The sequence below is a fragment of the Ixodes scapularis genome, unplaced genomic scaffold (assembly GCF_016920785.2).
Source record: "Ixodes scapularis isolate PalLabHiFi unplaced genomic scaffold, ASM1692078v2 PGA_scaffold1__304_contigs__length_218370807, whole genome shotgun sequence".
Classification (NCBI taxonomy): Eukaryota; Metazoa; Arthropoda; class Arachnida; order Ixodida; family Ixodidae; genus Ixodes; species Ixodes scapularis.
Genome location: NW_024609846.1, coordinates 80,725,565 through 80,752,250, shown reverse-complemented (window position 1 = coordinate 80,752,250; position 26,686 = coordinate 80,725,565). Strand labels below are relative to the sequence as shown.

Here is a 26,686-nt window from a genome sequence, read left to right as displayed (position 1 = left end):
AAGAGAAATTTGGGACTGATCAAAAGAATTGGTCTTCATCCCGTACGACACGCCCGACCACCAAGCCGATTTGCACGAAGACGTCGCCGAGCCGTCGCTCCCTTCTCGTGGCTGAAGATGTCGCTCGCGCAAACGTCAAGCACGACGTGTCTACTTCGAGTTGAATATGCACGCGTACGATTTCTTTACAAGGTGAGAATGTCGCCAATGCGGGGTGCATCCCGACTTCGACCCGGGAGTGCTTTTGCTAAAAAAAAATCGGTAGCAAACTTTCCAACTTACAGTTTATCGGTTGAATTATTACTAAGGAAAGAGATCCCCTAGTTTTAATATGCTCCAGTAGCTTAGTGGGAAAGACGTCCGCTTTACACGTCGTAGGACCGGGTTCGATCCCCCGTGGAATTGTTTTTTTTTTTTTTTTTTTCATACGTTTTTTGATGTTCACATTTCTTTTCTTTCTTTTTTTTAAATTATCACTGAAGAAACAGAAACAAAGAAACAAATGTTGTGGACGACACGTCGCTGAATCAAATGGTATGGGATTTCCTTTTTGACACCTGCGAACTCAATGTAATCACTTTCCACAAGATGCAAGGAGCATATAAATCAGGTAGCGTCCGCTTTCCGAGGTGACCGTAAATGGTCTACAGGAATTGCAGCCAGCCATTGGTCCCGATCCCGTTGATCTTTCGGAAACCCTGTCGCACAATGCCACTCCTGTTTCGGATGCAGGACATGTGAGCCAGCTCTTCACGCAACATCTTGGGTGTATTCTTTTCGGAGCCGATCAAAATTCACCACGGGCACTCACTACTCATCTTCAACTCCTCAATATACAAAAGAACTCATCTTGGAGTACAGAACAACGAGCGGAACATACATAACTGCAAAAGAATCCCACGGCGAACAGTTCCCGTACGCCGCATGTCGTCTGCTACCGGGAAGGAGAAAAACAAAAAACAAAAAAACACACGGTCGGGTGTAGACACGTGACTTCCGCCACTCGCTCTCTTCTCTCCACTTCTCCGACCTCCGTCGGGTTTCGGTTTCGGTTTCGAGCTGTTGCGTCTTTTGACTTTATTAAAAAAATACGCTACTCTGTTGCAAAATATTAATTGGGTAGTCCTCCGGCACCATAATGAAGCGCCTGACAAAAAATTTAAAAAAATTTTTGGGGGGTGTCAGTGTCCTTTTAGGTTCCTTACAACTTCTTAAACCAGAAAACACACTGGCGCCATCTATTGGGAAGTAGTGTAAACTCGGCGGTCCGGCATATTTTTTTTTTTATTTCTCGCGCATTATCCTTTCTTTCTTGGCTCGAAACACTTTTGTCAATGTTATAAACGAGCCTTTCTATGGGTATTACGCACATTTGACCTCGGAAATCCCGCAAAACCTTCGCTCTTGTGAAATGCAGTTCCAGGATCACCGCATAGATGGCGCCACAATGCCAATGTCTTCCCTCATTTTAAAAACATTTAACAAGTTTTAAGAGAACTCGTCTCTCTCAGTCGTACTCGGTCGCACTCGGTCGCAAGAGTGTGAGCGGGCCTTTAAGGTGATCTGGATAAAACACTCTACGATTTCTAGAACTTGTGTTAACAGGAATGCGAAAATGTAAAGAAGCAAGCAAAGTAGAACTGTCTATTGATCCGTGAACCAACTCATGCAAAAACTTAACATCTCGGATAGACCTTCTGTTACATAAAGTGCACAATCCTAGTCTAGTTAAAATCAGATTGTATTCAAAATAAAATTTGCGACCAAAATATCTATCGCAGATTATACGTACAAACCGCCTTTGTACATTTTCAATACTTTCGATTGCTGAGCTAGATATATTATTCCAAACGACAGATGCAAATTCAAGTTTAGAGCGTACATGGGTGCTGTAGAGTCGCAACAGACAGTGATGACTGCTGAATGGTTTAGTTTAAACGAGCCATTATTCCCAAGGCCCGCATGGACTGACTGACGATGGAATCAATATGTGAATTAAAAGAAAGGTGGTCATTCACAAAAACCCCTAGATCTCTTATTAGTTTGGTCCTACTTATAGGCCCAATTTCCATAGTACGTCATATGATAACGTGTTACGCCTTCTCGACAAAGACATCACTTGGGTTTTACGGGGGTTCAAAAGTAAATTGTTTGAAATGCACCATTTCTGTACTGACGAGACATTCTCTTGCAACAAAGTACAGTCGGCGATACAGTCCACCTGCCGAAACAGTTTAACATCGTCTGCAAAAATGAGCACCTGCGAGTGCTTACGGAGGATATGAGATCATTTACAAAAATGGTAAACAACAGAGGACCAAGATTAGAGCACTGAGGCACACCCGAAATAGATATGAAAGGACGCGACAGGTATCCAGAAACTCTAACATAGTTTTGTCTTTCATAACTCCTGAACCAGGTTATGTACTCAGGACCAAGCCCGTAGGAGTTTCAGCAATAACAATTCATGATTAACCCTGCCAAAGGCTTTCGACATATCCAGATATACTGCACCTACCTGTCCCCGACTCTGGACAATTGGCATAAAATAACTAAGAAATGTGCATAAGTTTGTTTCCACGGATCTTCCTGCTAAAAAACCATGCTGAACAGGAACAATCTTTTTTTTTAAAAAACAGCTGTTTAGTTTTTCCATTTCAAATTTTAAAAATGTGCCGCACTCGAATAAGCCAAGTGACTCCCTAAAATTTAGCTTATATATATATATATATATATATATATATATATATATATATATATATATATATATATATATATATATATATATATATATATATATATATATATGAAAATTCAATGAACGGAATTAAAAAAATTAAGGTGCAATTAATCTAACACCTGAAAGGAATCGCGTCGTTTGTTCGGAAGCTACGGGATTCGAATAATTATCAGCACATTTCAAATGCCCGTACACTTTCGTTCTCGAGATTTCTCTAGCTATATGGTAGGGCGATAGCACGATGAATGAACTTGCCATATATCCGCTTCAGCGACCACGCCATCTTGTCTTCTGTTCATTTTCATGACGGCGCTGTACGCTTTATTAATTCCGTAAATAAAAACAACGAAAAAAATTACAGGAATATACATAGCAAGCTGGCAATGGCCAGGCGGCGCCACGAGAGTGCTGCATTCAGCGCCACAAGCGGATACGTGTCTGTTAATGGGGCGGCCAGTCTGTCCGTCAAGTGTGACAAGCGGCGGCGACCCTGATTTCAGCAGTCCCCGGGTGCACGTGCCAACCATGTCCCTGGTTTCTTTATGCGGTGTTAAGACCATCGGGGGCCTTCATAGGTCGAAATGTTTAGAGCATATTCTAGAGTTACCGTTTGGACACTACTTTGAGTTTTCTTCACCAACATAATAAAATGTGGGTAATGAACCAAACTGCATGCTAGAGAAGAGTACGCACATTGCAATGGCTGTAATGTGATATGCAAGCCTGGTGTAAAAAGGTGACAGGCCGCAAAGTGTATATGTGACAAGGATATTTACACCTTGCGTGAGCTTATTCCAAAGAAAAACTCTTCCATACTATTTTCTGCACGCCGTCACATTTGTTACCAGACTCAGCATTGAATTTGGTTGCCGAAACAAACAAAACTTATTTTGGTTACGACCGCCCGTGCCAAACGCCTATGCACGCGTACGACTACGATTGCCGTAACGGGCCGACGGGCCTCTGGCTTGAAGGCCTAATCACCTGATGTTCAATGTCACAGCGACGCAACAATCGGCCTTATTGTTCCTACCGTATTTCCCTGTGGGCTGTCTAAGTTACTCGTAAAATAACTTCTATAAATATGTTATTTTGCCGAGCATAGTCTGCAAAACGAGTTCGCCAGACCACTTTTTAAGACTGCACATCTAGTTTTTTTCACTTCAACAATTAATGCAAAATTCACTTACTTGATGTGTCGCACTGCAGTGATCCACTTCTGTCGCTATGTCGCTTCCCAACAACTCGAAGGGAAGCGGTAAACTGACGCTTGAGTCCCCTTCGCGACTGTGGTAGTCATTAGGTAGTTTTCGTAGATCGTTTTCGCCATCCCGCAAGGCCCTCCGCAACCCGTTACGATAGCGGGAACTCCACAGTCAAGGCTATCGGCGCGCAGGCGCAGTAGCAACTTCTTCGTAGCGGAAAGCTTAGCGGAGGGGGCAGCGCGGTCTACGAAAACTCCCTATTCACGCATCAGTAGCGACGTTCATTTTTGGGATGAACAGCATCCATTGTTTTAACTACACAAACACATTACAGCCCACGCACCGCTACTACAGCACACTGGAAGCGGATCCGCGTTCGCAAAGCGGTTGCGAACGCGGTTCTATAAAGATCCAGTACAATTGCACGCGCACTTGATGACATCGAGTGCGCGTGCAATTGCACTGGATCTTTATACAACCGCGTTCGCAACCGCTTTGCAAACGCGGATCCGCTTCCAGTGTGAATGAACGGTTAGAGCGAAGAACAACCGGCGGCAACTAAGCACGCCCGCATTCCACCGCGCCTCGGTGCAACACCTCCTGGATAACAAGGCCGTAATGCTGAATGAGATTCCGTCATCAGAGAAGGCTAATGCTGGGCACGGATTGGATACGGCGATTGTATCAACGTTCGGCTAATACTTGACTCGAAGCCGAGCGCTGACGCAGCACTCACTTCCAGTCTGTGTCCAGCGTTGGCCTTCTCTGATTAAGCCATCTAATTCAGCACTACGGCTTTATCCAGGAGGTGTTGCGCGGCGCCTCCTCTTCTCTGGCTCCGCGCCAGCTGTGCCCGTGATTTCGCCAAAATCCTGAGGGCTCGTTTTGACGAAAACCCGGCGGTGTCTGTCAGTTTGTCAGCGCCGAAGGGAAAGAAAGAAGTTGACACGTGCTTACGTCAGCGCTTCGGACCAGTGGGAGCGTCTCACGCGATAACTGACAAACAAAAGGCACCGCCGGGTTTTCGTCAAAACGAGCGTACTAATGCTAACGCATGAAAAACAGGAGCAACTGTAGACGCAGCCGACACTACGAAGTAATGGGACCAATCAAGGAATTTCAAAAGCACAAGTCATTAGCACTTCCTGTTTGATTTGTTCAGCGACAATAGAACACGTACATAAACATGAGGAACATTACGATGGTGCGCTTTTGACGCTGCCTGATTGGTCCCATCTGTCCGTAACGTCAAAGAGTGGAAATTGAGTCATCGTCTTTACAGTTTAAACGAGCACGTTTGCAGCCACAAACGGCATTACGCATATCCCGTTTTTTCGGAGAGTGATGCATCCGCGCACGCCCCATTATCCGAAGCCAGGGCCACCGCCTTTATGCTGACTAGAACCCGCCTCCGACTGTTAACAGCGTCCTCAGTCGTTGTCCCTCAATTACCCCCCGATGGCGTCGCACATGTACTACACTGATCAGCCAAAACATTATGACCACCCCTTCATTTTGAGAATGAGCGCGCGTGCCATCCGCGTTTTCTACTATCAGCTGTTGCGTGTGGTAGATAGCGGCTGCCATGGATACAAAGGGGTCGTTTTGTCTATCACGTGTTCATGCAATGATAAATGCTTCTTATTTAAGCGACTTCGACAAAGGTGAGATCAGGATGTCAAGATCACTGCTGACCCTGTTACTCTAGTTCGGGGTTTGTCTTCCCTACTGGAACTTGAATCTTCCAAAAGGACAGCGTTCCATGTCACAAGGCCAGAATTGTGCTACAGTAGATTGAAGAGCACGACAATAAATTCTAGTCGATGTCCTTGCCACCTAACTCGTCAGATATGAATCCTATTGAGAACAGCTGGAATGTGTAGGGTTGGGGGGGGGGGGGGGGGGGCATTTTCGAGTAATCTACTGGAATTGCGCGACCTGGAGGCCCTAAACTCGTCAAACACCAAGTTGGAGCCGAAACTTCGCGGAGCGCGTCGATTGGACGTCGGCGACAAAAGCGCGAAGTCATCGTCGTGATTGTCCAATCGGTGCGTTCTGTGAACTTCCGCCCAACTTTGCGCTTGACGAGTTTAGAGCCCCTGTGCTTACAAATTTGGTACAATCTTACTCAAGGCACTAACCAAGGGCTTATAAAATCCATGCCAAGATGATTTACAGCTGTTTCGTGCACCGTAGGTGGATCAACAGGGTAGTAGGTTGGCGGTCATAATGTTTTGGCTGATAAGTGTTCAAGCTGTTACCTGCCGCGATCCTAGCGGAGTCACAACAGCGGAGATGGCTTTCCATCGTCACATCCCATGGAAGCTTAAAGAGTCACCAGTCGGCATGCTACGACAACAGCGACACTTGCGTTCGCTCGTCTACTTTGCCGGAATTTCTACGACAAGCTTCCAGGATCACGACGTCCGATGGTATGGCACTCCGGCACTTGTATCGCAATTCGTAGCCACTGCGGAAACACTCTCGACCAGTTGGTAGCGCGTTCTGGGCACCGTATCCATTGGGAGGGACGAGAATAAGCGAGAAAACGAGCTGTGACAGAACAGACCAACTTTAAACCGGAGAGTATTTCTAAACGAAAGAGGAAATTTGCCTTCATTTTTTATTGCCGCATTGATCTGGCACGCCTTCGTGGCAACGAAAAAGTTCTCAAACTAAACAAATGCACATAGCGTTCTGTATTCGAACCTGCCCAGTGAGGGTCTCGCGCTAATTCATTCTTATGCAACGAGATTGTTGCTCGCCTGGTGGTGAAAATACGAAGCTGTTTAGTGAGGGCTTAAAAGCACGTCTTGGAGTCACAGATTGCGAGCTAGGTCTTTAGAAGTGAGCAAGGCGCCCTCGGGCAGTTATCTTGAGTGGGTATCAGAGAGAGAGCTAGGGAGGAAGAAAAAAAAGAGAGAGAGAGCTGGCATTGTACTCTAAGAAGCAACCACAGTTCAGTAAGCGACAGGAATAAGGCAAAGTCGTCGTATCCACGTTATCCACGTGGACAAGCGATCAAAAGAAATCGAACACAACCTGGCGGCGAAAACAGAAGGAGACGAGAAACGTCTGTGTATTGCTCCGCTGTTGTCGTCGTACGGCGGCGAAAGAGCTAAGTTGACAAGCGGCGATTCCAAACAGGCGCCTATTGGGGTGGTCGGTCACGTTCATCTTCTGAATGCTATATAAGGTAAAGTGGCGAGGCGGCCACCTTACCGGTACTGTATCAGTATAGTATGCTGGCTGCAGCGCTAAGCGTTTGGACAGTGTCGTGACGCCATCGAACAACCCTCGCCGTATTAGAGGACAAGTTCGCATTCTTATTTGAATAGATTTCTATACAATACGTCGTCCCCCAGCCCCGTCCGAGGCTCGGTGCGTAACTGCTAATATGGCGACTCGGCACTGGCCCATGACGACCCCGCGCCGAGACGACGACGACGACGTGCAGAAGACGAGACGGTGACGCAGCAGGGTTGCGTGGATCCGACTTGTTCACGACATTCCCAGCGCCGCCCTGAACTCGGCGATCCCTTCGCGGTTTACTTGGTTGACGGCGGACAGCTCCCGTTGAATCCACTCGTACCAGGCCTTCACCTTCGGGAACGGAGACATGTCGTACTTCACCACCTGTACGCGAAAGATCGCGGATTCAATGAGACCAAACGATTCTGATACCACAGGAAACACGATGGTATACAATTTGCTATGCGGAGAGAAAGTCGTCTGCTTCTTGCGCAGGAGTTACAGTGACGTCAGAAAGACGCCGATCTATGATTTCCTCTGATTGAAGGATTGGGGGCAGACCTCAAAGTGACCTGTCTTGAGGTCTACTAAATATTCTAAGCTGCCTTGAGGTCTACTCAGTATTCAGACAGTGTCTGCAGAGTGTATGCAGGATGCGCGATGTGTGTGACCGTGGCCTAAGACTTCTTCAGGGCGCCAGAAGATCAGACACTTCTTGGAGGTTTATAGGACTCCAATATACAGGACAAACAAATACACGCACAAAAACAACAACAACAACAAACAAAAAACGACGGACAAAATGTTAAACAAACGCTCTTTATGCTTCGTTCGATGTTCGCGCGGAAGAAGCTTATCCGAGTCCGTCGGGAAGTTCAGTTTTCGAGCAATCCTTACATACCAGCTTTGACTTGCTTCGGGTATTGCCTGGACAAACAATTTCCGCAATATATGTACAAAACAAACTTCATAACCTATGCGTCGTAATAGGGCGGAAGCAACGTGTCCGTTTATCATTGTCAACGCTTGCGCTTATCATTGTCAACGCTTGCACAGGCGCCCTTCGCTTAAAGACTTGAAGCTTGAGTCTCAGTTTAGCAAATCCCCGGGGCTCATCATTCTCTTATCTAAAACTCTCCCCCCCCCCCCCCCCCCAAAAAAAAAAATAAACAAATAAATAAATCAGTGTGTCGAACCGAAAAAAATACGGGTTCGGTTACGGTTCAGGTTCAGGTAAATTTATTTTGTTCCGGTTTAGTTCTGGTTCGATTAATTCGATCCGCGAACCGGTTCGCGAACCGGTTCGGAGCGCTGAACCGGTTCGCGAACCGGTTCGGAAATTTTAAATGACAAATTGCAACATCAAAATAAATTACAAATAAAACATCTGAAATCAGCACATACGAAACGGGATACATCGTAGTGTAAGGCTCAGGGATTTCTACTAGGAATGGTTTCTTTATGTGCACTCAAAGGTTACCTCACCGACGTTTACGCATTCGGACTTCATCTAATTGGGTCCGACGCAGTAGCTGTAAAATCCGCGAGCTCCTTACAAAACCACTTACAAGTAGAACTCGCTAACTATCCCGCCACCTCGTCGTGTAAGCAATGGAAGGAACAGTGGGGAGAAAATACAGCTTGCTTTATTTGAACTAGCCTTCGGTAACTCAAATTAGACCCTTAAAGAAGTTTTCGTTAAACAAGATACGGAATATGAAAAACACTTCATTGAACGCAACGCCAGAAGGACGTAATAGGATAGATATTACAATAGAAGAGTTCGCTGTCTCACAAATATGTTAGCTTCTAAGTGCCTATACGAAACCGGATGCATTATTATCAAACTCCACAGCCTTTTCTTTTCTCATTCCGATGGAAGCAAGCTTCAAGAACTCGCGCGTTCTAGAAACGTGTTATGAAATGAGCACACAGCAGCATTTAGGATTTACGAGATTGTAGAAAAATGAAATCCCGTGACGCGATTTTTTTTTTTTTTTTTTGCACAGTCTTTTAATTTTTTTTTTTTTTTTCCGTGCAAGCCGCGACCAGCGCAATACTGGTTCCTATGTCAAGATTCATGGATGCAGCGTTTGTCAAGATTCATGGATGCAGCGTTTGTCAAGATTCATGGATGCAGCGTTTATATTCCTGAGACTGAGTGGAGAAGAAAAATATGTAAGCGAGGTGTGTGTCAGTTGACGGCACTTAAAAAACAAATGGCATTGATAGCACATTCATTGTCAACAGCGCGTGGCCGAACCGTTTCGACATGAGCCGGTAACCGTTATTTTTTTTTTCCGGTTCAGTTCCGGTTCGGGTTCATCGCGATAACAATATAACGGTTCGGGTTCGGGTTCAGTTCCGGAAAAAATACCGGTTCGGTTCCGGTTCGACACCCTGAAATAAATAAATAAAATGAGAAAAAACGCACATGTTTACATTAGGTTTTTTTTTTTTTTTTTTTGCTTTGTTCAAGTAAAGGGAGGTAGGTGCGCCTTGCCGTGCACACGTATACGTTTGACATTTATAAGACATCTGTCATTTTTATACCTTAATTTCGTTACTTTTTCTTGTAACGAGAGGACGTTTTTGCGTTATGATAGCAGGGACGGGCAAACTGATTCGGCTGCAACGAATATCGTTATATTCTTGTCACATCTAATCTTTTGACATTTGCTGCAATCGTGCTTACATCACGCCGCGGGGCGACTGCAAATGCCATCCGCGCCAAAAACTGCGCCCAACGAAAATCGCGAAACGTTTCCAGCACTTCAGATGCCTCTCGTTTCTCGAGTGCACGTACTGAAGAAAGCGTAACAGAAAGAAGGCCCAAAAAGAGAGATTCTCGTCAAGGGTGTGGGATAAGTTGTTCTCACTTGTCGATACTGCCTACTGAGCAATCGCCTCTAGAATTAATTTCTATCTTTGTGTTTGGTATATCACGCGAACCTTGCTTAGTTAGAACCGCCAATCAAACAAGCAAAGAATGACCTCTCCGTAGCGTACTACGGAAGACCCCTTAAACATATAATAGGCTCGAACGCCCCTACTCCGGGAACGGAATCTATATTATCGCAAGAAAATAAGTCCACCCTCACCTCCCCTCCCCAAATGCACCAGGGATTTCGACCGGTCAATTGCACTTTGGGACGGTATAGAATGGTACTTAGCGCTGGTGTGCTTGTGGACAACTCAGAAACCATCTGTGCCGCCTGCTTCTCAACACTGGACTCTACAATCAAGAGTCTTCAACTCCGCCTTCTTCATCGGTTCCTAGTCCTACCGCTCCTCTTCAGTCCCTCAAGGTTGTGGCCCCATCCACCGCCGCGATGTCGGTTTTAGTTAATCATTACCCCTCTTCACTTTCACAATTTTTTTCTTCTGTCAACTGTTATACCCTCCTCCTTTCTCCCCAACTAATGATGACCTCTGATGACCCTCTGGCCTCCGACTGTGACATACACGTTGATAGTTCCTCTTGCGCAAGTATTCTCTCTCTCTCTCTTTCTCTCTCTCTCTTTCTCAAGAAAAAAAAAAAGATTGTGAGCCGAAGAGAGACAAAAGTATGGGAGAAATATTATAAAAGAAAGTCACAGTCAGAGATAGAGTGACGAATGAATGATTAAAATACATACACGTACACGCGCGCACACCCTCACACGCACTTAGCCCCGAAAGGACAGTGTCCTCCGATCACGGTGACGCGACCTATGTCACTGTGAAGTATTTTTGGAGCCTGTCTGACAGGCCGGTAGAGGTTAGGAAGTTTAGAAGCCGCTGAAGTGCACGACGTCTGCGTTTAGATTGAGAGGGGAACATAATGTCTTCTGTTGTGAGCTTGGGGAGCAACCTATGTCGTAGCTCTTCATAATCCTCACGGTGAAGGAGCTGATATTGCAAGAAGCGAATGTATGTAGGCGAGCTGCTTAGGAAATCTTGTAATATAAACCCCGAGAAACAGACAAATAAGATATCGAACAAGGCGTCTTGTCCGTTAGTTTACTTGTCTGTTTCTATGGTTTTAGATTATTATACAGTATTGCAACTTTTATATTTCTTTGCATTTGTTACACATGGGGTTGTTTCACACAACGTTTATTTTATAAATAACTATGTAGTAAAAGCGATATTTTCGCGTAAACATATTACAAGCGAATTTTTAGCTAGAAGAAATCACCTGGTGACGCAAGGCTTATACGCTATTTGGCTCGAAGGAGCGAGGTTGCCTATGTGGTCCTTGACAAGGCCAAAAAAAAAGTCTTTAAGTCTACTGGCTTCGGATTGTGAAAGATCGGTTGTGTGCATCCCCAGCCAGTTGGCGGTGTTTTCAGGAAGTCCAACATATGAATTAACCTGTTAAAACTGTAATGCGAGTTTTTTTGTTTTTTTTTTTCTTCTTGTGAAGATTTTTAGGAGTTATAAGATTGCACTAACTTGTTCGTCACGAGTTCCTGGTCTCGCAAGCCTTCGGAGTGGTGTGCGGAAGTCGATTATCTCGACGGTCTGTTTTTTATTTCAGTCAACGTTTAATGCGGCAAGTGTAGATAAAGCATTTTGATGGCCTTCATTTCAGCGGATGTCGATGATAGCAGCCTGTCAAATCGGGAACTTCATTGAGTTTCCATAGCTGGGATGGTAAAAGCGTGTGTAGTTCTCCGTCGACCTCGGTGCACAGCTGTCGACGTAAATTCGATAATCTCCCGGTTATTGTAGTGGGAAAGCGTCTTCTGCACTTCTCCAAGGGACAATGTCTCGATTGTCTTTTCAATAAAACTTATAGGATACACTTCTGGTACACTAATGGATGTTAGCTTTTTTCTGAGATTACCTAGTATACGCCCCTGTACAGTAAAAGCGTTCGCGCGGTGCGGGATGAGTAGAAGGGATGGGTTCAAGAAATAAACGGTTCGTAAAAAAGCTGTCGGATCTGAAATCGGTACTTCCTCTTAACTTCTAAGCGACTTCGAAAGGCAGTTCCTGTTATTGACTTATGCAGCCGTATGAACTGGTGTATGGGATTTCTTGCGATCTGGTGTGGTAGAGGGTATCATTTTCAGCGCATGGCTTCTCGTTCGAGGGTACTCGGGGGACGCCCAGCAGCTTAAAGATGCTTTGGCGTCAGATGCGTTCAAGACGAAATAATGAGGGTGTCGGAAGTTCAAGCATGTGGGAGGGTGCAACTGGAGGATTGAGGAGGGTGAATCCCCCTCGAGTGACCACCGAGGATAGAGATGACGTTCGTGAATTTGCTTGGTGTTGTGGCTATGGCGTCCGCCTTTAGGTTTTTCTGAAGCCTCACATTAAGGGTTGCTCCTAGGAAACGATATATACTGCCTTGGCAAATCGCTGTAAAACTCACATATAAGTCAATATCTGGACATGAACGTTTTTGAGCATGCATGCAAGCTGTTTTGCTGATAACCTAAGTTTGAGTCTAGATACAGTTGAACATGGGTCATGGCCGGTTGTAATGGTCAAGGGAGAACGCTGCTCCTATATAGCAGCCTTCATCCACGTAAATGGTACAGTTGATCGCTAGCGGGCCACGTGGAGCTGCTTTAGGCGGGACAGTCATGATATAAAATAGCGCCGACCTTAGAATGCTACCTTAAAGGAGGCCTCTATCTGTTCGGTAGAAGTTCTAACCGTTTCTTAAGACTGCCCTACAACTGTCAACCAGATAAAACAAAAATTGCCGACAAACGTTTTATCGAACGCTCATTGAATGCCGTTTTATCTAACGCCGTTTCATTAAATGCTTTTTGAAGTAGTGTTTGAGAGTTATCTGGTACATACCCCTTAACCGTTTTTGGACGAGCCTGGCTTGTCAAAGTGGAGCCGTCCCCGAATCGTTCAGGACGAGTATAGCTCGTCTGCTTCGTCAGCCTCAAACTAAGCTCATGGCTTAGTTTGAGGCTCTGCCAAAACATGGCAGCACTGATATTTTTTTTTTCATTTCTCCCATTCTGTTTGTGGCTAGAAAGTTTATTTTGAAGGCAACAAATGTAATTTTGAAGACCAGAATTAAGCACTTGCGGTTCAAAAATTTCTCAAAACTAAACACGGTTATGGGGTTACTTGCGTGAGTCAGTAAACGGTTTAATGCAGATAAAATAGCCGTCACAACCAAATTTGTTAATTTCTATCTTGAATACTTGAATTCTGCAACATCCTAACCCATGTCTTCTCTCCAAGCTGTCGTCCCTGCAATGAGACCTTTTAGTACTTACCTGGATAAGTCATTTTCTCGCATCTCGCGTTCAATACACAGTCATTAACGATCACAAATCGAAACTAACAAGCGTTACGTCAGGGGCTCCGCATGGTTCCGTTCTGGGCCCTCTGTTTTTCTTAATCCTCATTAACGATCTTTCGTCTACAATTTCCTCTAAAATACGGCTTTTTGCAGATGATTGTGTCGTATATAACAAGATTTCATCAGTAAACGACAAATGTAGACTTCAGAACGATCTAAAGAAAATTGGCGTCTGGTGCGGAAAATGGGTAATGTCGCTCAGTAAGTCAAAGTGTAAACTATTTCAATTCACCAGAAAACAGTCCCTGATAGCACAGCAGTACACTAGAGACAACGAAGTGATCGAACCCGCTTCCATGTACAAATATTTTGGCATCAGATTACCTTCAAGCCTTTCTTGAAAAACCCATATTGAAACCATTTCTGCAGAAGCATTTAAGACTTTCGGATTCATCAAACGATCCCTACGAGATTCCTCTACACATGCTCGCCAAATAGCTTATGAAACTTGCATTAGAGATTAGACCAAAACTAGAGTATGCTGCAGCTATTTGGAACCCCATCAATTATACCTTATCGACACATTAGAAGCAGTGCAAAACCGCGCAACTCGTTTCATCGTATCATCATACGATCAGTTCACCTTTCTGGCTTAAAACATAAACTGGGTCTAAATCTTTTGCACTACCAAAGGAAACTCTCCTGAATTTGCTTCCCTCACAGAAAGTATTACTGCTCCTTAGACCTTAATGCCTATTTGCTATCACCCCAGAAAGAATATCTTCCCGCTTAAGTACTTCATGTGCTATCAAACGAATTTTCGGAAAGACCAATTCTTTTAATGAATTACTTGTTTCCCTCGCCAGTTCCGAATAGAACCAACTGCTATCATCAATTGTTATCAACGACTCAAGAGCGTTCCTAAATGCACTTCAAATCCATCATTTGTGAGTGCTCTTTCAGTTGTATTATATTTTGTAGAAATTCTACTGTCTTATTCTACTTTATTACGTTTATCCGTTTTATTCCATTACCCCCCCCCCCCCCCCCCCCCCCCCCCATTCTCTCATGTAATGCCTTAACTGGGCCTTTATCAGTTGGAAAGAAATGAAAATCAAGAACGTTTCATAGCACCTTCGTAGGGACAAATACTTGGCAGTCACGACGGAACACATGCCGCAGTCCCAGCTACGTAACATTGTAGGTGAATTGAAAACGACCTTGTTCAAAAGGTGGCGGCGATTCTCACATTGTCGTATATGTTTAAAAAAAATTAAAATAACCAGATCTTTAAGAAACGTAAAACAGAATGAAACGTGAACAGATTAAACCCTTTTCTCCCGGAAATACAATACCCCCGCCCCCCCCCCCCCCCCCTCCCGCCCCACCTTCCAGCCAAACCTTCAGCTGTACGCGCTGTCCCGTGAATCTTCAAGACTCCGGGCCTTCCAACTTACCTCTGGAACAGAGAGGCTGACCATGATAGAGATGTCCGCCAGGCTCTTCTCCTTGCCCACCAGGTACCGCTGGCTTTTGTCCCCCAGGATGCTTTCAAAGGTCCGGAAACTTGCTTTCATAGCTTCTTCCTTCTGGTTGTCCTTGGGCTGACCTTTCAGCAGATACGAGTACTGCAGAAACACATACACCCTAAGTTTGCAGCGTCCGACCCGGGAAGCATTACCAAGCTGGTGGACATAAAGTGCAGAAGCCTCAAAAAACAAATGATTATCATAAGTAAACGTCAGACCTAGGTCAGATGCGCACCTCAATCGACCATCTCATACATAGAAGGCTTGGGGCTTAGGTTCATTTTCAGCACATTTCTGCCAGCTTTGATCCCTGTCCTGATTTTTGCAACCCTCTCCTATACAAACGTTGACAAAATGTGAGTTCACATTCGACGACCAAAGCGAGAAACATTACATTTAACGAAGGTGTATTTAAAGAACTGAAACGTAAGTAATGGCGCCCCCTCACCTTGATTCTGGTTAGCATAAAGCTGTGAACGAACCACCCGAAGTTGACCAATCACCGTCGAGATATTTCGGTGGCGCCCATTAATAGTTTCTATCCGTGACGTCACGACTGGGGTTTGCCTCGCCGTGACGTCACACGTTGCCATCCTGGCTACTTACCACCAGGTGCGACGACGAGTTCGATGGTGTGTTTAAAAAGCACAGTGGAAGCTAGGAACCATCGCGACCGGAACTAACACCGTCTGACAATCTGACAATGCTCATATGCCCATGGTCTGGCCAATCGTGAAAAGCTGACCGCAGCGACGCTTTTGGTTGCGCACATCGCTAATAGTCTATATTAGGAACGTTAGGGACGTGATTTAGAAAAGAGACGAAACGAGAAAACTTAAAGCACTAGAGTGTTTTAGAAGAGCGCACCCAAGCGCTCTGCGCACCAAATAAAATAAGGTCTCGCTACTGCAGATGCGTCGAATCCCTACGAAGTTTTAAATATTGGGAGCGCACGCTTTTTTTTTTTTTTTTTTTTTTTTCAGAAACAACATGGGCAGCCAAACTGGCTCCAAATGGTATTGTGTCGCGCTGATCGACTCAATTGAAACTTATGAGGAACACGACAATTAAGCCAGTCTGATCGTGACGGAAATAGGTAGCATGTGCATTGTATATCAATCAAATTTGAAAATAATATTCAAGATTAACCCCTTTGGATAGCATTTCGTACGCATCATAAAGGCAATGACCACATCTTAGTACCAGTCGCAGTGCCGGATGTTTATTAATTTAAATATTATTGCCGCGGTGAACCGCTATTTTAGAACTCCCGTATGTCTAGCAAAGTTTTCGTCCAGAATGTTTCTCCGTCCCTAAACGGAAAACTACGAAAGCACTGCCTTCATATTAATTTTTTTTTCTTCTGCTATTTTTTTGTATTGTTTTTACTTATTTGCTTTTAAACGTTTCGCTTTCACTAACCGTACCCTTTCCAAGCGAGTACTTCCCCGTACGATGGCGGCAGAAAGTCGATGATTCCAATGGCTGATCGACCGCGGACCCCCCTACTGAGTGAAGCCAGTTTGAAACGCTGCGGGTCCACCCTTTCCGGTTAGTGGCTGGTTGACCTTCCTTTCACCTAACCTTCAGCAGCAGTCATACTGCTAATACATTATACAGAATACAATTTGCAGACATTAGAGAGTTTTAGGGAACCGTTTTTGAACATCAGATACGGTACGATAGGCCCTCCGGTACGAGCTGCGCGTGCGCGAGTCTTCTACGGTAGCGCATGCGCAGTTCGTACCGAAGTGCCCTTCAAACCGTATCGGATCCGCAAAAACGGTTCCCTAAAACTCTCTAATGTCTGAGGTACTCCTTGTATGACGGCCCCGTAACATTGGTCACCCAAAAACTATCTGAAGACACGTTTGAAGCACACATATGGATGAAGCAAACATGCTTCAAACATGTTTGAGGCCATAACTCTGCCATCATGTCGGCAGACACTTCACAGCGTCTTTTGTATGATGCATGAGCAGTAATGTCGTGGGAGTGCTTTTGATATATCGTTTCTCGACGCGAGCTTACGAAGTAGGTCGATATGTCCTTGTAGAGGGTTCCGAGGTCGAAGTCCAGGAGCTGGTCGATGAGGGCCCGCTTCTTGATGTCCTTCGGGTAGAGCGGGTGGTTGGGCGCGTACATGTCCACCAGGTAGCGCATGATGGCCCGGCTGTGACAAAAGTAGAAGCACGTCTTCAAGCAGCCACATTTCATAAGTTATAGACTGGCCATTGTTGATGGAACACGCCTTGTTGGTGTATCAGTCTGAAAACCATGGGCTAACCTTAGCAATGCTTGACTACCAGAAAATCTGTACACACCAGGAGCAAGATAGTGGCGCCCAAAGGCCGTGCTTTCAGGCGTGTGGGTCATTCTAATAATCGCTCTCTGAGGGCTAGCACTTTTGTCTACTGATCATGGTTTGTGAAACGGGTTCTGAGCATAAGCAGTAGCTGTTCTTTGAGGATGCCTCGTGACTCGTCATTTTTCGCCCCGATGACAAGCTCTGGAAAGGTATGTACAGCCTGTTTTGTTGTATACGAACAACCAGAGTTCGGCGAGGAGATTGGTGCGGACCCGTTATGTCTGATTCACATGATGTGACTTTGCTTACGCTTTCTCAGTTGCAACTTCGGGCAGAACAACTTCTGCCACCGTTTCTTTTTTTTTTTTTCTTTTTTCGCAAGAGCGCAAAATAGCGTTGCACCATGTGATGCATGCTTCAGAAAAAAATAAAAAAATAGCGACGTCACTTTTCGCGTCCGTCTGCAGATTGGCATTCGATCAAAGCAATCAGGACATGACGGCACCAAAGGCGACCTTTTACTGCTGCCTTAATCAGCGCTGTCTATGCTTGGCTGCGTAGGGTTATCGTCGCGCAAATTCGTCCTTTTGTATCTACTTATTGGGAGGCTTTGCGCTCGGAAACGCACCACCACAACAATGATGTAACGAACCCAAATTCAAGCCGACGACAGCGACGCCTCGCCTTCGTTGCTGATACGCCGACAAAATACTAATAACCAACAGTCCTAATAACGACAATGACGCCTCTTTATTAATAATTTTCCGCGCGGCTTCACAGCCATTGATAAGAATCTGGGCCGGTTTACTGTAAACGAAATGAACCGTGTAATGTGCGTGGCTTGCAGTGAGGTCATATCAACGGTCATTGTGGTTGTGGCCTTGTTGCTGAGTGCTATACCTTCTGCAGCATTATCTAAACCCTGAGGTACGTAGAAACAGAATACGGATAATAGATTTTGTGTCATATTGTCCGTTTTTCTACATCGTCGTGTCTCAGGGCTTAGATTACGATGCTTTTTTTTTATGTTTGAGTCTCACTAAAGCGACAAACAGAAACAAACGACAGTGACAAGCCTCAAACCAGAGTCCTTCGCGATTTTACAGGCTCTGTAGGATAGGAGGTTATGCTCAAACAGTAGCATCGTGCACGCGGGGGTACCTTTGGGAGGCTTAGAATGACTCGTGCTTACTTCACGAGCACCGAACGACTGCCAAAGGTACCATCGCGAGAACGCTGTATGTGTTGGAGGCTTGTCGCTGTCGTTTGTTTCTGTTTGTCGTTCTAGAGGGCGTCGGGCATAACCAGCTCGCCTGCATACTTTCGTTTCTTGCAAACCTTCTGAAGCACACGTTTCGCACCACGGAATTTGTTTTTCTCGGTCAGAACAAGTAGGAATGACCACTAGGTCGGTGCAATGACGTCACGTACAAGCCCTGTATTCAAGACTGTCTGCAGACTGCAGGTAAGCACCGCCCAAGCCAGCGTACGAAAGTAGAAGCACTTGAAGATGATGTTTTATATAGTCTCGCGCAGGGCCGGATTAAGGAATTTTGGGACCCTGGGCAAAGTCAGTTCATGATGTCCCTAATAATAATATAGTACTGAATATGATGACTATGGTGGTGGTGGTTAGGGCAATGACGGCAATATGTATATTTCACCACCTAATAAAACACAAATATTGTTGAATTTATGATACATGTTAAAAAGTTTCTGTATCGGTAGATTCGACGATTAGGAAATTCGGGTTTCACTGTCTGAGAATGAGGTAGATGTGATTGTGGATTGGAGGCTGTTTCGGAAACAGTCAATCATTCACTAAGAGCGCAAAGCAATGAACAATTGGGGAAACTGTTAAGAAGTGTCGCGCACATTCAGCGACTCTATGGCCTCGTAAACTAACGTTGAAAAGTTTAAAATGAGGATTCCGCGTTCCCATGAACTCGTTTGATCAGGTCTACAACCTTATTTATGCAGTACGTGTCTCTACCGGCTTGCATAAATTCATCATGATGTTGAGTTAGATGGTATAAATGACACCCTTGATGTCGAGTGGCATGATTACTTGGAAACAAACTGCATTAAACAGTAACCGAGAGAATAACCTCAACAGTTCAATTACAAGAAGAAAAATAATTTCGCTGCCCCTAAAGTCAAGCCTTGCGAATCGCAACTCGAAAACTGCCCAGAGAATATACTGTTTTTATTTCAGAAATTTCTCCGGTTGATTGGAGCTTGTCTAACGAGCCCTTTTTAATTAATTAATGACTCGAACAGGTAAACCAACACAGACAACAAAGTAATCATGATGGTTAAAGTAGTTAGGTCTCAAACCGAATCGTCCACTCTCTTTTAATAACTGAACTCCCGTGTTCCAAACAAACATACTTCTCCATTCAAATAATAAAATAAAGAACTGAGACTGAATGCGATTACAACACTGTCATTTGGGCGCATTCACAGGCATTTCTTGTGAAGATCAAGGATATATTTTTAAGCTCCTCGCCGACAGAGGGCCCACTTGAAGGGGAAAATGTTTCCATTAGTTTTGAAAGTGTTATTGTTTCTTCTAATTTCTATAATTACTAAACTTTTTTAGCCATTTGGACGTATTACTTTAAGCTAAGAATAATAGGTCATACCTCAGAGGCTCGTAAAAAAAATACTATGCTTCGTTTCAGCTTCGGTCCGAGCGCGGCCGACGTTATGAGCAGAAGGGCCAACCAAACAGCGCAAAAGTGAAACGTCATGGCGTGCTCTCTGCAGTTGATAAGACCAGCCGGTATTCGCCGTGTCCCTGTGCGCGCTCCTCCGCCGGCTAGTCCTATCAAGAGCAGAGAGCACGCCATGACGCTGCGCTTTTTGCGCTCTTTAATTGGTCCTTCGGCTCATTACATCGGCCGCGCTCGGACCGAAGCTGAAACGAAGTATAGCGATCATATCACTCGATATGGCACGAAAAGTGTTGTCTCGCACTGGCAGACGAGACACAAGCCCCTGAAAAGTTGCCATGCGGTCCCTGCCTCTCCAAAACTTTTAGGCGACATCTCAAGAGCCGGCTCATTGAAACGTCTGTTATGCCGGGGCCACACTGCTCATACATCATACGAAAGACGGTCTGCACACACGAGTCACTGCAATATCCATGGTTCGAATGCTTCGTGCCAAGTTTTCTCCTTGAACTGATTGCCATGCAGCCTTCGAAGCACTGATCTCGCAGTGACTCGCGTTCGAATCTGTCGTTTGTATGATGTATAAGCAGAGAGAAACCGGCTTTAGTGGTAAATAGGGTGGCTTTGGGAGGTTCACCGATATTTCATTATTTCTTGTTTTAAACTTGTCGTTTCGGAGGAGACTTTTCATGTGGAACTACGCTACAGGACCAAAAAGAAACAAAATATGTGTTGCATGTATTTTGCTCGTGTAGCCTTTGGCAACACTTGCTTGCCGTCCAACCTACCGTTGTCCGTAAAACTCGTCGAGGCGGCCACAGTAAAATAGAGAACTCCGTGGCCGTCCTTCCGTCTGGCCTTAATTAGATGAGACTTTAGCGGGACCACCAGCGTCGACAGCTTTGCTCCCTCCACAATGAGTGTGGGAGCATAGCCTCCTCTATACGTATAGAGGAGGCTATGGTGGGAGGCAACGCTTAGATGTTGTTGCTCTAGCACAATATTTAACAACGAGCTCACAAACACCAGCTCTACTAAAGAAGCAAACTTCATGGCCTTCCTGTTTCACCGTTAAAAAAAAAAAGGAGGGGGAGGGGGAGGGGGAGGGGGAGGGGGAGTGGACGACACCAGAAGGCCAGGGTTCAGAAGCTCCTGTGAGCTGTTTTAAACTGAAACCGACAAACATTTTTTTTTATTTTTTTTTATTTCAGGGGGTTAACACCGGGCCCCCTGGCAGCCTAGGGCCCTGGGCTGCAGCTCCCTTAGCCCGTATACTTTAATACGGCCCTGCTCTCACTCCCAGCATTGAAAGTGCTTCCATCTCAATGCGGCCATTGCTTGTTTATTTATTTGGGCGTGATGGGAAGAGGTAGGGTGCACAGGAAGACAACATAGAAAAGGGAAGGGGGAGGCAGGATATGTAAGTCTTTAGGGGAAGAGCTTGCAAGCAGGAAGTTGAAAATATTAAAAGGAGGGCGACAAGAACGGCCCGACGTCTCCTTGAGATGCCTGGCTTCCACTACGCGCTCGTTGCCTTCCCCCGCGCTTTGGCGTCGCGTGCACGATCGAGGTTAACGAGACGCCCAGGAGTTATCGAAGGTTGGAGCTCGTGCTGGAGGCAAGATATACTGCAAAATTTCCTGTTGTTCTTATCCTGTCAGGCCCGCTTCGGGCGGGGCAATTCCTTCCCGCAACTTCATTTAAGACCTAGGGAAAGCTACAAAAACTCTCCACCAACACTGAAATTGCTGGGAAAGTTGTCCTGTCTGATGCGGACTGGTGACTAGATGCTTAAATAGAAGAAAAAATATCGTTGAAATATTTTCTGTTAGACAGTCAAATCATGTTGTCCAGAGTCTCTGGTTGTATCCTATAATTAACACCGTAAAAAGAAAATTTTATTGGCGGTGGCTTGCAACAAACGCTGCACGCCCGGACAGCTCACCTTTCCCACAGCACGAAGGTGTCGTCGACCAGAGTAGGGATCGTGTGCGCCTGGTTCATCTAGAAGGAAAAGCCCCAATATTAACAACATCATTTTTTTTAGACAAAGATTGAGGTTGACCGAATAGAGCAAATAAAACGATAAAATAGAAAACGAAATTTTTTTTTTTTATGCGCCAATGTCCACTTATATACGCCTGTAATGTTCGTGAAAGAAATGTCATTCTGGGCGAGTGCAACGTTTATTTCAGTTAAAATTAAAAAAAAAGTATTTTGGTAAAAACAAAAACAAGATTGCATTTCTTTATAAATGCTACAGGCACCCACGATGCCATCTCTTGGATTAAGAAAATAGTTTGCTTGGTCGCGGTTCTGTTTTAGAGTGACAAATGGCGACATTGATTCATGGGCAACTAATGTTGCAAACGTGAGAAGGTTCGAGTTCGATCAAGCTCAATGCCTTCGAAGTTTCAGCCCGAGATCTGACTACTAGTATGCACATGCGCGAAAGTTAAAACACCCGTGATCCCTTTTCAGCCTCGTACTTGGCGCTCGGTGTATACAGTAAAACCTTTTCTCTCTCTCTCTCTCTCTCTGTCTCGCGGCCCCAATTTTTTGCGAATTGGTCAAAGAGGACTAATCGCGGGCACTAAATTTTGCGAATTGTGGACACCTGCATTGAATCGCTTGCCCAAGTAGAGCTCAATGTTGTGCGAACATTCCCTGGATGTTCTGAATGTTAAAGGAACGTTAAAACGCCATTTCGGAACGTTCTAGGAACGTTCGAATGCGAACATTTCCTACAAGGTAAACTGCTTAACGTTCTAGGAACGTTTGTTGGCGAACATTCGTATGCACAATGTTCTCGGAACGCTCCCTTTCGAGCATTCATATGCGCGACATTCTTGGAACGTTCGCTTGCGAACATTCCTAGAAATTTTGCAGGTGAAGCTAACTTTACGGAGCTCTCACACAACCTGTGGTTCGAAACACCATCCACTATATGCCACTTCGTGCCAAACATATCCAAATTAAGCGGAGTTTCTGGAAACTTAGGATAAGGGATCAGTTTTATCATATATGAGTCTACCGAGGAATGCGATGCGAGGTGTAGGAAAAAAGCAATGGTGTTCTAAACTTGATAATGAACTTGGCACTGACTGCGTATAAAGAGGGGCAGTTTTTAATGGACCAGATTTTTAGTATCTGGGGTTTGGAGCTTAAACTGCGAGAAAGGCATCTCCCATTTGAATGTGGGATGGCATGTGTATCTGTTTTTAAGCTCGGATTGAGTAATTGGTTATGTATACAGCAGATTTTGAATGAAAGAAGTTGACAAGTGACAGGTAGACTGTCATTAGCACGTGCTCAGGCTAGTGCGCTGCGAAAGCGGCTAGCTTGTGCTTGCGCCTTCTAAAAATCTGTCTCGATTAAAAAAATATCGCCCTGTGAGGAGCTTTATCACATCCCTGTACGTAGTGCGGCTCATTGGGGCTGTAGCCTAAGCAAGCCGTAATTGTGGAGTCTTTGTAAATAGTCCTCAGAGAATGTTCCCTGAATGTAGCGATGTACCCACACCACATACCGAGGAGATTGAAAGGATGTCCATTTTAAGAAAGTTACAAAAGTTCTTTGGATGTTCTGAAAACGTTCTTAGAACCTTGTTAGGATATTTGAATGTTGATTGAATGTCCTGGTAATGTTCTATGTCGTTCTCAGAACGTTCTAAGAATGTCCCTTAGAAAACATTCCCAGAATGTAGCGATAAGTGCGTGCGCCACATTCTGACAACGTTAATAGAATGTTCTTACGCAAATTTGCAACATTCCAAGAATGTTGCCTGTGTTCTTTTGAACGTTCCCAGAATGTTCTCAGAACGTTCTGCGTAGAAATTTTCGGAGGCGTGTCGGACTCAACTTGGGGTGGGCTTAGGGCTAGCCATACGAACCTAAGAATACAAGCGGGGGCCTAGTAGTGCAAAACTATCGATAGTGCTATCGATAGTATCGATAGTCAACAGAAATCTGACTATCGATAGTAAAAAAACTATCGATAGCACTATCGATAGTGCCATCGATAGTCGACTATCAAAAAACTATCGATAGTACTACCCATAGTCGACTATCGAAAAGCTATGGATAGTACTATCGATAGTCGACTATCGATAGTCGACTATCAGAAAATTATCGGTAATCAACTATCGATAGTAGCGAGTTATAGTAGACCGTGTTCCCCCCTCCGCTACATGGAACTGTATACAGCCAAGGCCATCGGCGCGCTGGTGCAGTGGCGGTTTCTTCGTAGCGGAGGGTTAGCGGAGGGGGAAACAAGGTCTACTAAAACTCCCGAAAACTGTCACTGTTTACTATCGATATTTTTGCGACACTAGCACTTTGCGTCGCTCCCTCTTCTTTTTCTCGCTTTATTATTATTATTTTTTTTTTTCAAATGGGACACACACTAGCCCAAGCGCTTAGCACCCCAACTTTGGTTCAGCTTTCAATGATGACGAAGACGGGAGTTTGGGCGAAGAGAGGAGAAAGGGAGGCGAGGCGGCGATGAGGCAACTTTGTTCGCTCTGGTGGTGCAAAACTGGCGATAGCATTATCGATAGTATCGATAGCCGGCAGAAATCTGACTATCGATAGTAAAAATACTATCGATAGTACTATCGAAAAACTATGGATAGTACTATCGTAAAACTATCGATAGTACTATTGAAAAACTATCGATAGTACTATCGATAGTCGACTATCAAAAAACTATAGAAAAGCTATCGATAGTACTATCGATAGTCCTTCGACACTATCGATAGTTTTGGAAAAACTATCGATAGTCAATTTATCGATAGTTTTGCATCACTGGGGGGTCCCAAGCCTCATCGCACAACGCCCTGTTTTTGGACGGCACGCGAAAGAAGTGGCAAGACTTTAGAGGCCCTGCTAGGTTTCCTCCAAAACACAGGCCTTATGGACCGCCTGCGAACACCATCGACATATCGCGACTCGTACGTCGGAGGAAGTCTCTTCAAAATAGCCCTTCTTAGGTCTCGTCTCCTTCCCATGCCAGCGACTTTACTGATAGAATTAACCTGTAACGCCATTCCCGTTGTCTAAACCTCATTACTTTGATATGTTATTGTTCTGCCTGACTGTTTGAACAGCAAGAAGTTCGTCTGTCCAAGGACTATGCTCTTCATAAATCCGCAATACCTTTAAAAAAAAGTATAATTTTGACGTTTTTGGTGTGTCCTCAACAAACGGGCTCACCTTGAGGAATTCGGGCTTCATCTGGTCCTTGGTGAGCACGTTGACGACCTTCAGTTCGAGCACGAGTCCCGTCAGCTTGGCGACGATGATCACGGCCCTGCACGGCGGACTGGCCTTCATCTGGTACAGCACGAGGGACATCGCTGCCGCCGTGGGAACGCTTCGAGCAGTATTTTATTGATCGATTGACCGATTGATTTTCGGTTCAAAAACTTAGCTGGTCGAGGAGGCTGAAGACGTACCGAATGCCTCGTTCGCGGCCTCTTCGTCCGGCTTTATAAACTCCCGGAATCTGGGCGGGACGACTCGAGCGGACGGCTTCCTTTGCGGAAACGGCAGTTCCCGATAAGACCGTCGCGAAAAAGCGCCGCCTTACATGCTTGGTTTCCCCTGGATCGGTGAACAATGGCTTCTAAGGCCACAGACACAATGCTCGCACGTCGTACACAAGACACGGTGTTCGCCGCCGACATGACAGAATGATTTCCGGATACGCACCAAGCATGTTCGGAGCATGTTTTCTTCGTACATGAACATGTCTGCAGACAGTCTTTGCATGACCATCGTGAAAGGGAAGAAACGCACCTCAGCCAGTGTCTGAAGAATGTCTTTTGTATGGTGCATTAGCACCCTGCTTTCTTTAATAATCCATGGATACTCCGCGGGCCGTGACAGCCTTCAAAAGAGTGGCACGCCCCAACTTAAGTCGGGCACCTGTCTCAGCTGTAAACCTTGAGTCTAGGATGTGATTTACGGCGGTACAAACGATGTGTGACGAACGAATGCGCTATTTGATGTTGTCGTGAAGGGCTCGTTTTGAAGGCGCCTTATCTATTCGACGGCGTTATCGTGGAATGATTTTTTAAAGAGATGCTTGTTATTAGGGAAAGAGAGAGAGTTTGTAATTGTTATAATATCATTAAAGTTTATTTGCGTTTGCGTGCGCGTGAGAGAGAAAGAGAGGGAGATTTTCTTTTTCTTGTGTGATGCTGCGGCTGTCAATGCATGCACAAGGTTAAGATCACGCCAAGCCTCCACCGGAGGCTTTTTGATTCATGCCCCCTCTAATCATTAGTGGAAATAAGCTTCATTATTATTATTATTAGTATTATTATTATTATTATTATATCGAGAAAAACAGGCGAACGTCCCTCGTGAATTTATACCACGTAAGACTAGTATAGCGCCTTACCCGGCGCCAAAGAGCATTCTGGGAGCTGGCTGTATAGAACCGGCTATAGCCGACGACAGGGCTGACCTTGGACGCGACGGAGGCAGTTTTTCTCTCGCTCTCATCAGTGTAACGTGGTGGATATTGCAGGACGAGGAGGACCGTACAGGATGTTCCCATAATTCACGCGCGGCGCGGCACTGACGTCACGACGCAGCGGGGGCGCTGTTGCCGTAACGGCGTCTGCGCAGACGCTCAAACGAACCTGGTTTCGGCGCGGGCACAGTGCATGCCCACACTCGGTAAGGGCAACGCTCACTTGTCGGTATATTTG

At 45.2% G+C, this 26,686-nt stretch overlaps 1 protein-coding gene across 1 annotated transcript; it reads right to left on the bottom strand.

Moving 5' to 3' along the window:
* Positions 1 to 6,554: 6,554 nt before the first annotated feature.
* On the bottom strand, positions 6,555 to 25,443 carry LOC121832991 (glutathione S-transferase D7-like). The gene is made up of 5 exons (XM_042290810.1): positions 25,182 to 25,443; positions 21,914 to 21,972; positions 17,017 to 17,158; positions 14,914 to 15,084; positions 6,555 to 7,581 (listed from the first exon to the last, which is right to left on the bottom strand). Exons 1-5 carry the CDS (start codon positions 25,320 to 25,322, stop codon positions 7,447 to 7,449), a joined length of 648 nt encoding a protein of 215 aa, XP_042146744.1. The 5' UTR covers positions 25,323 to 25,443; the 3' UTR covers positions 6,555 to 7,446.
* Positions 25,444 to 26,686: the final 1,243 nt, after the last annotated feature.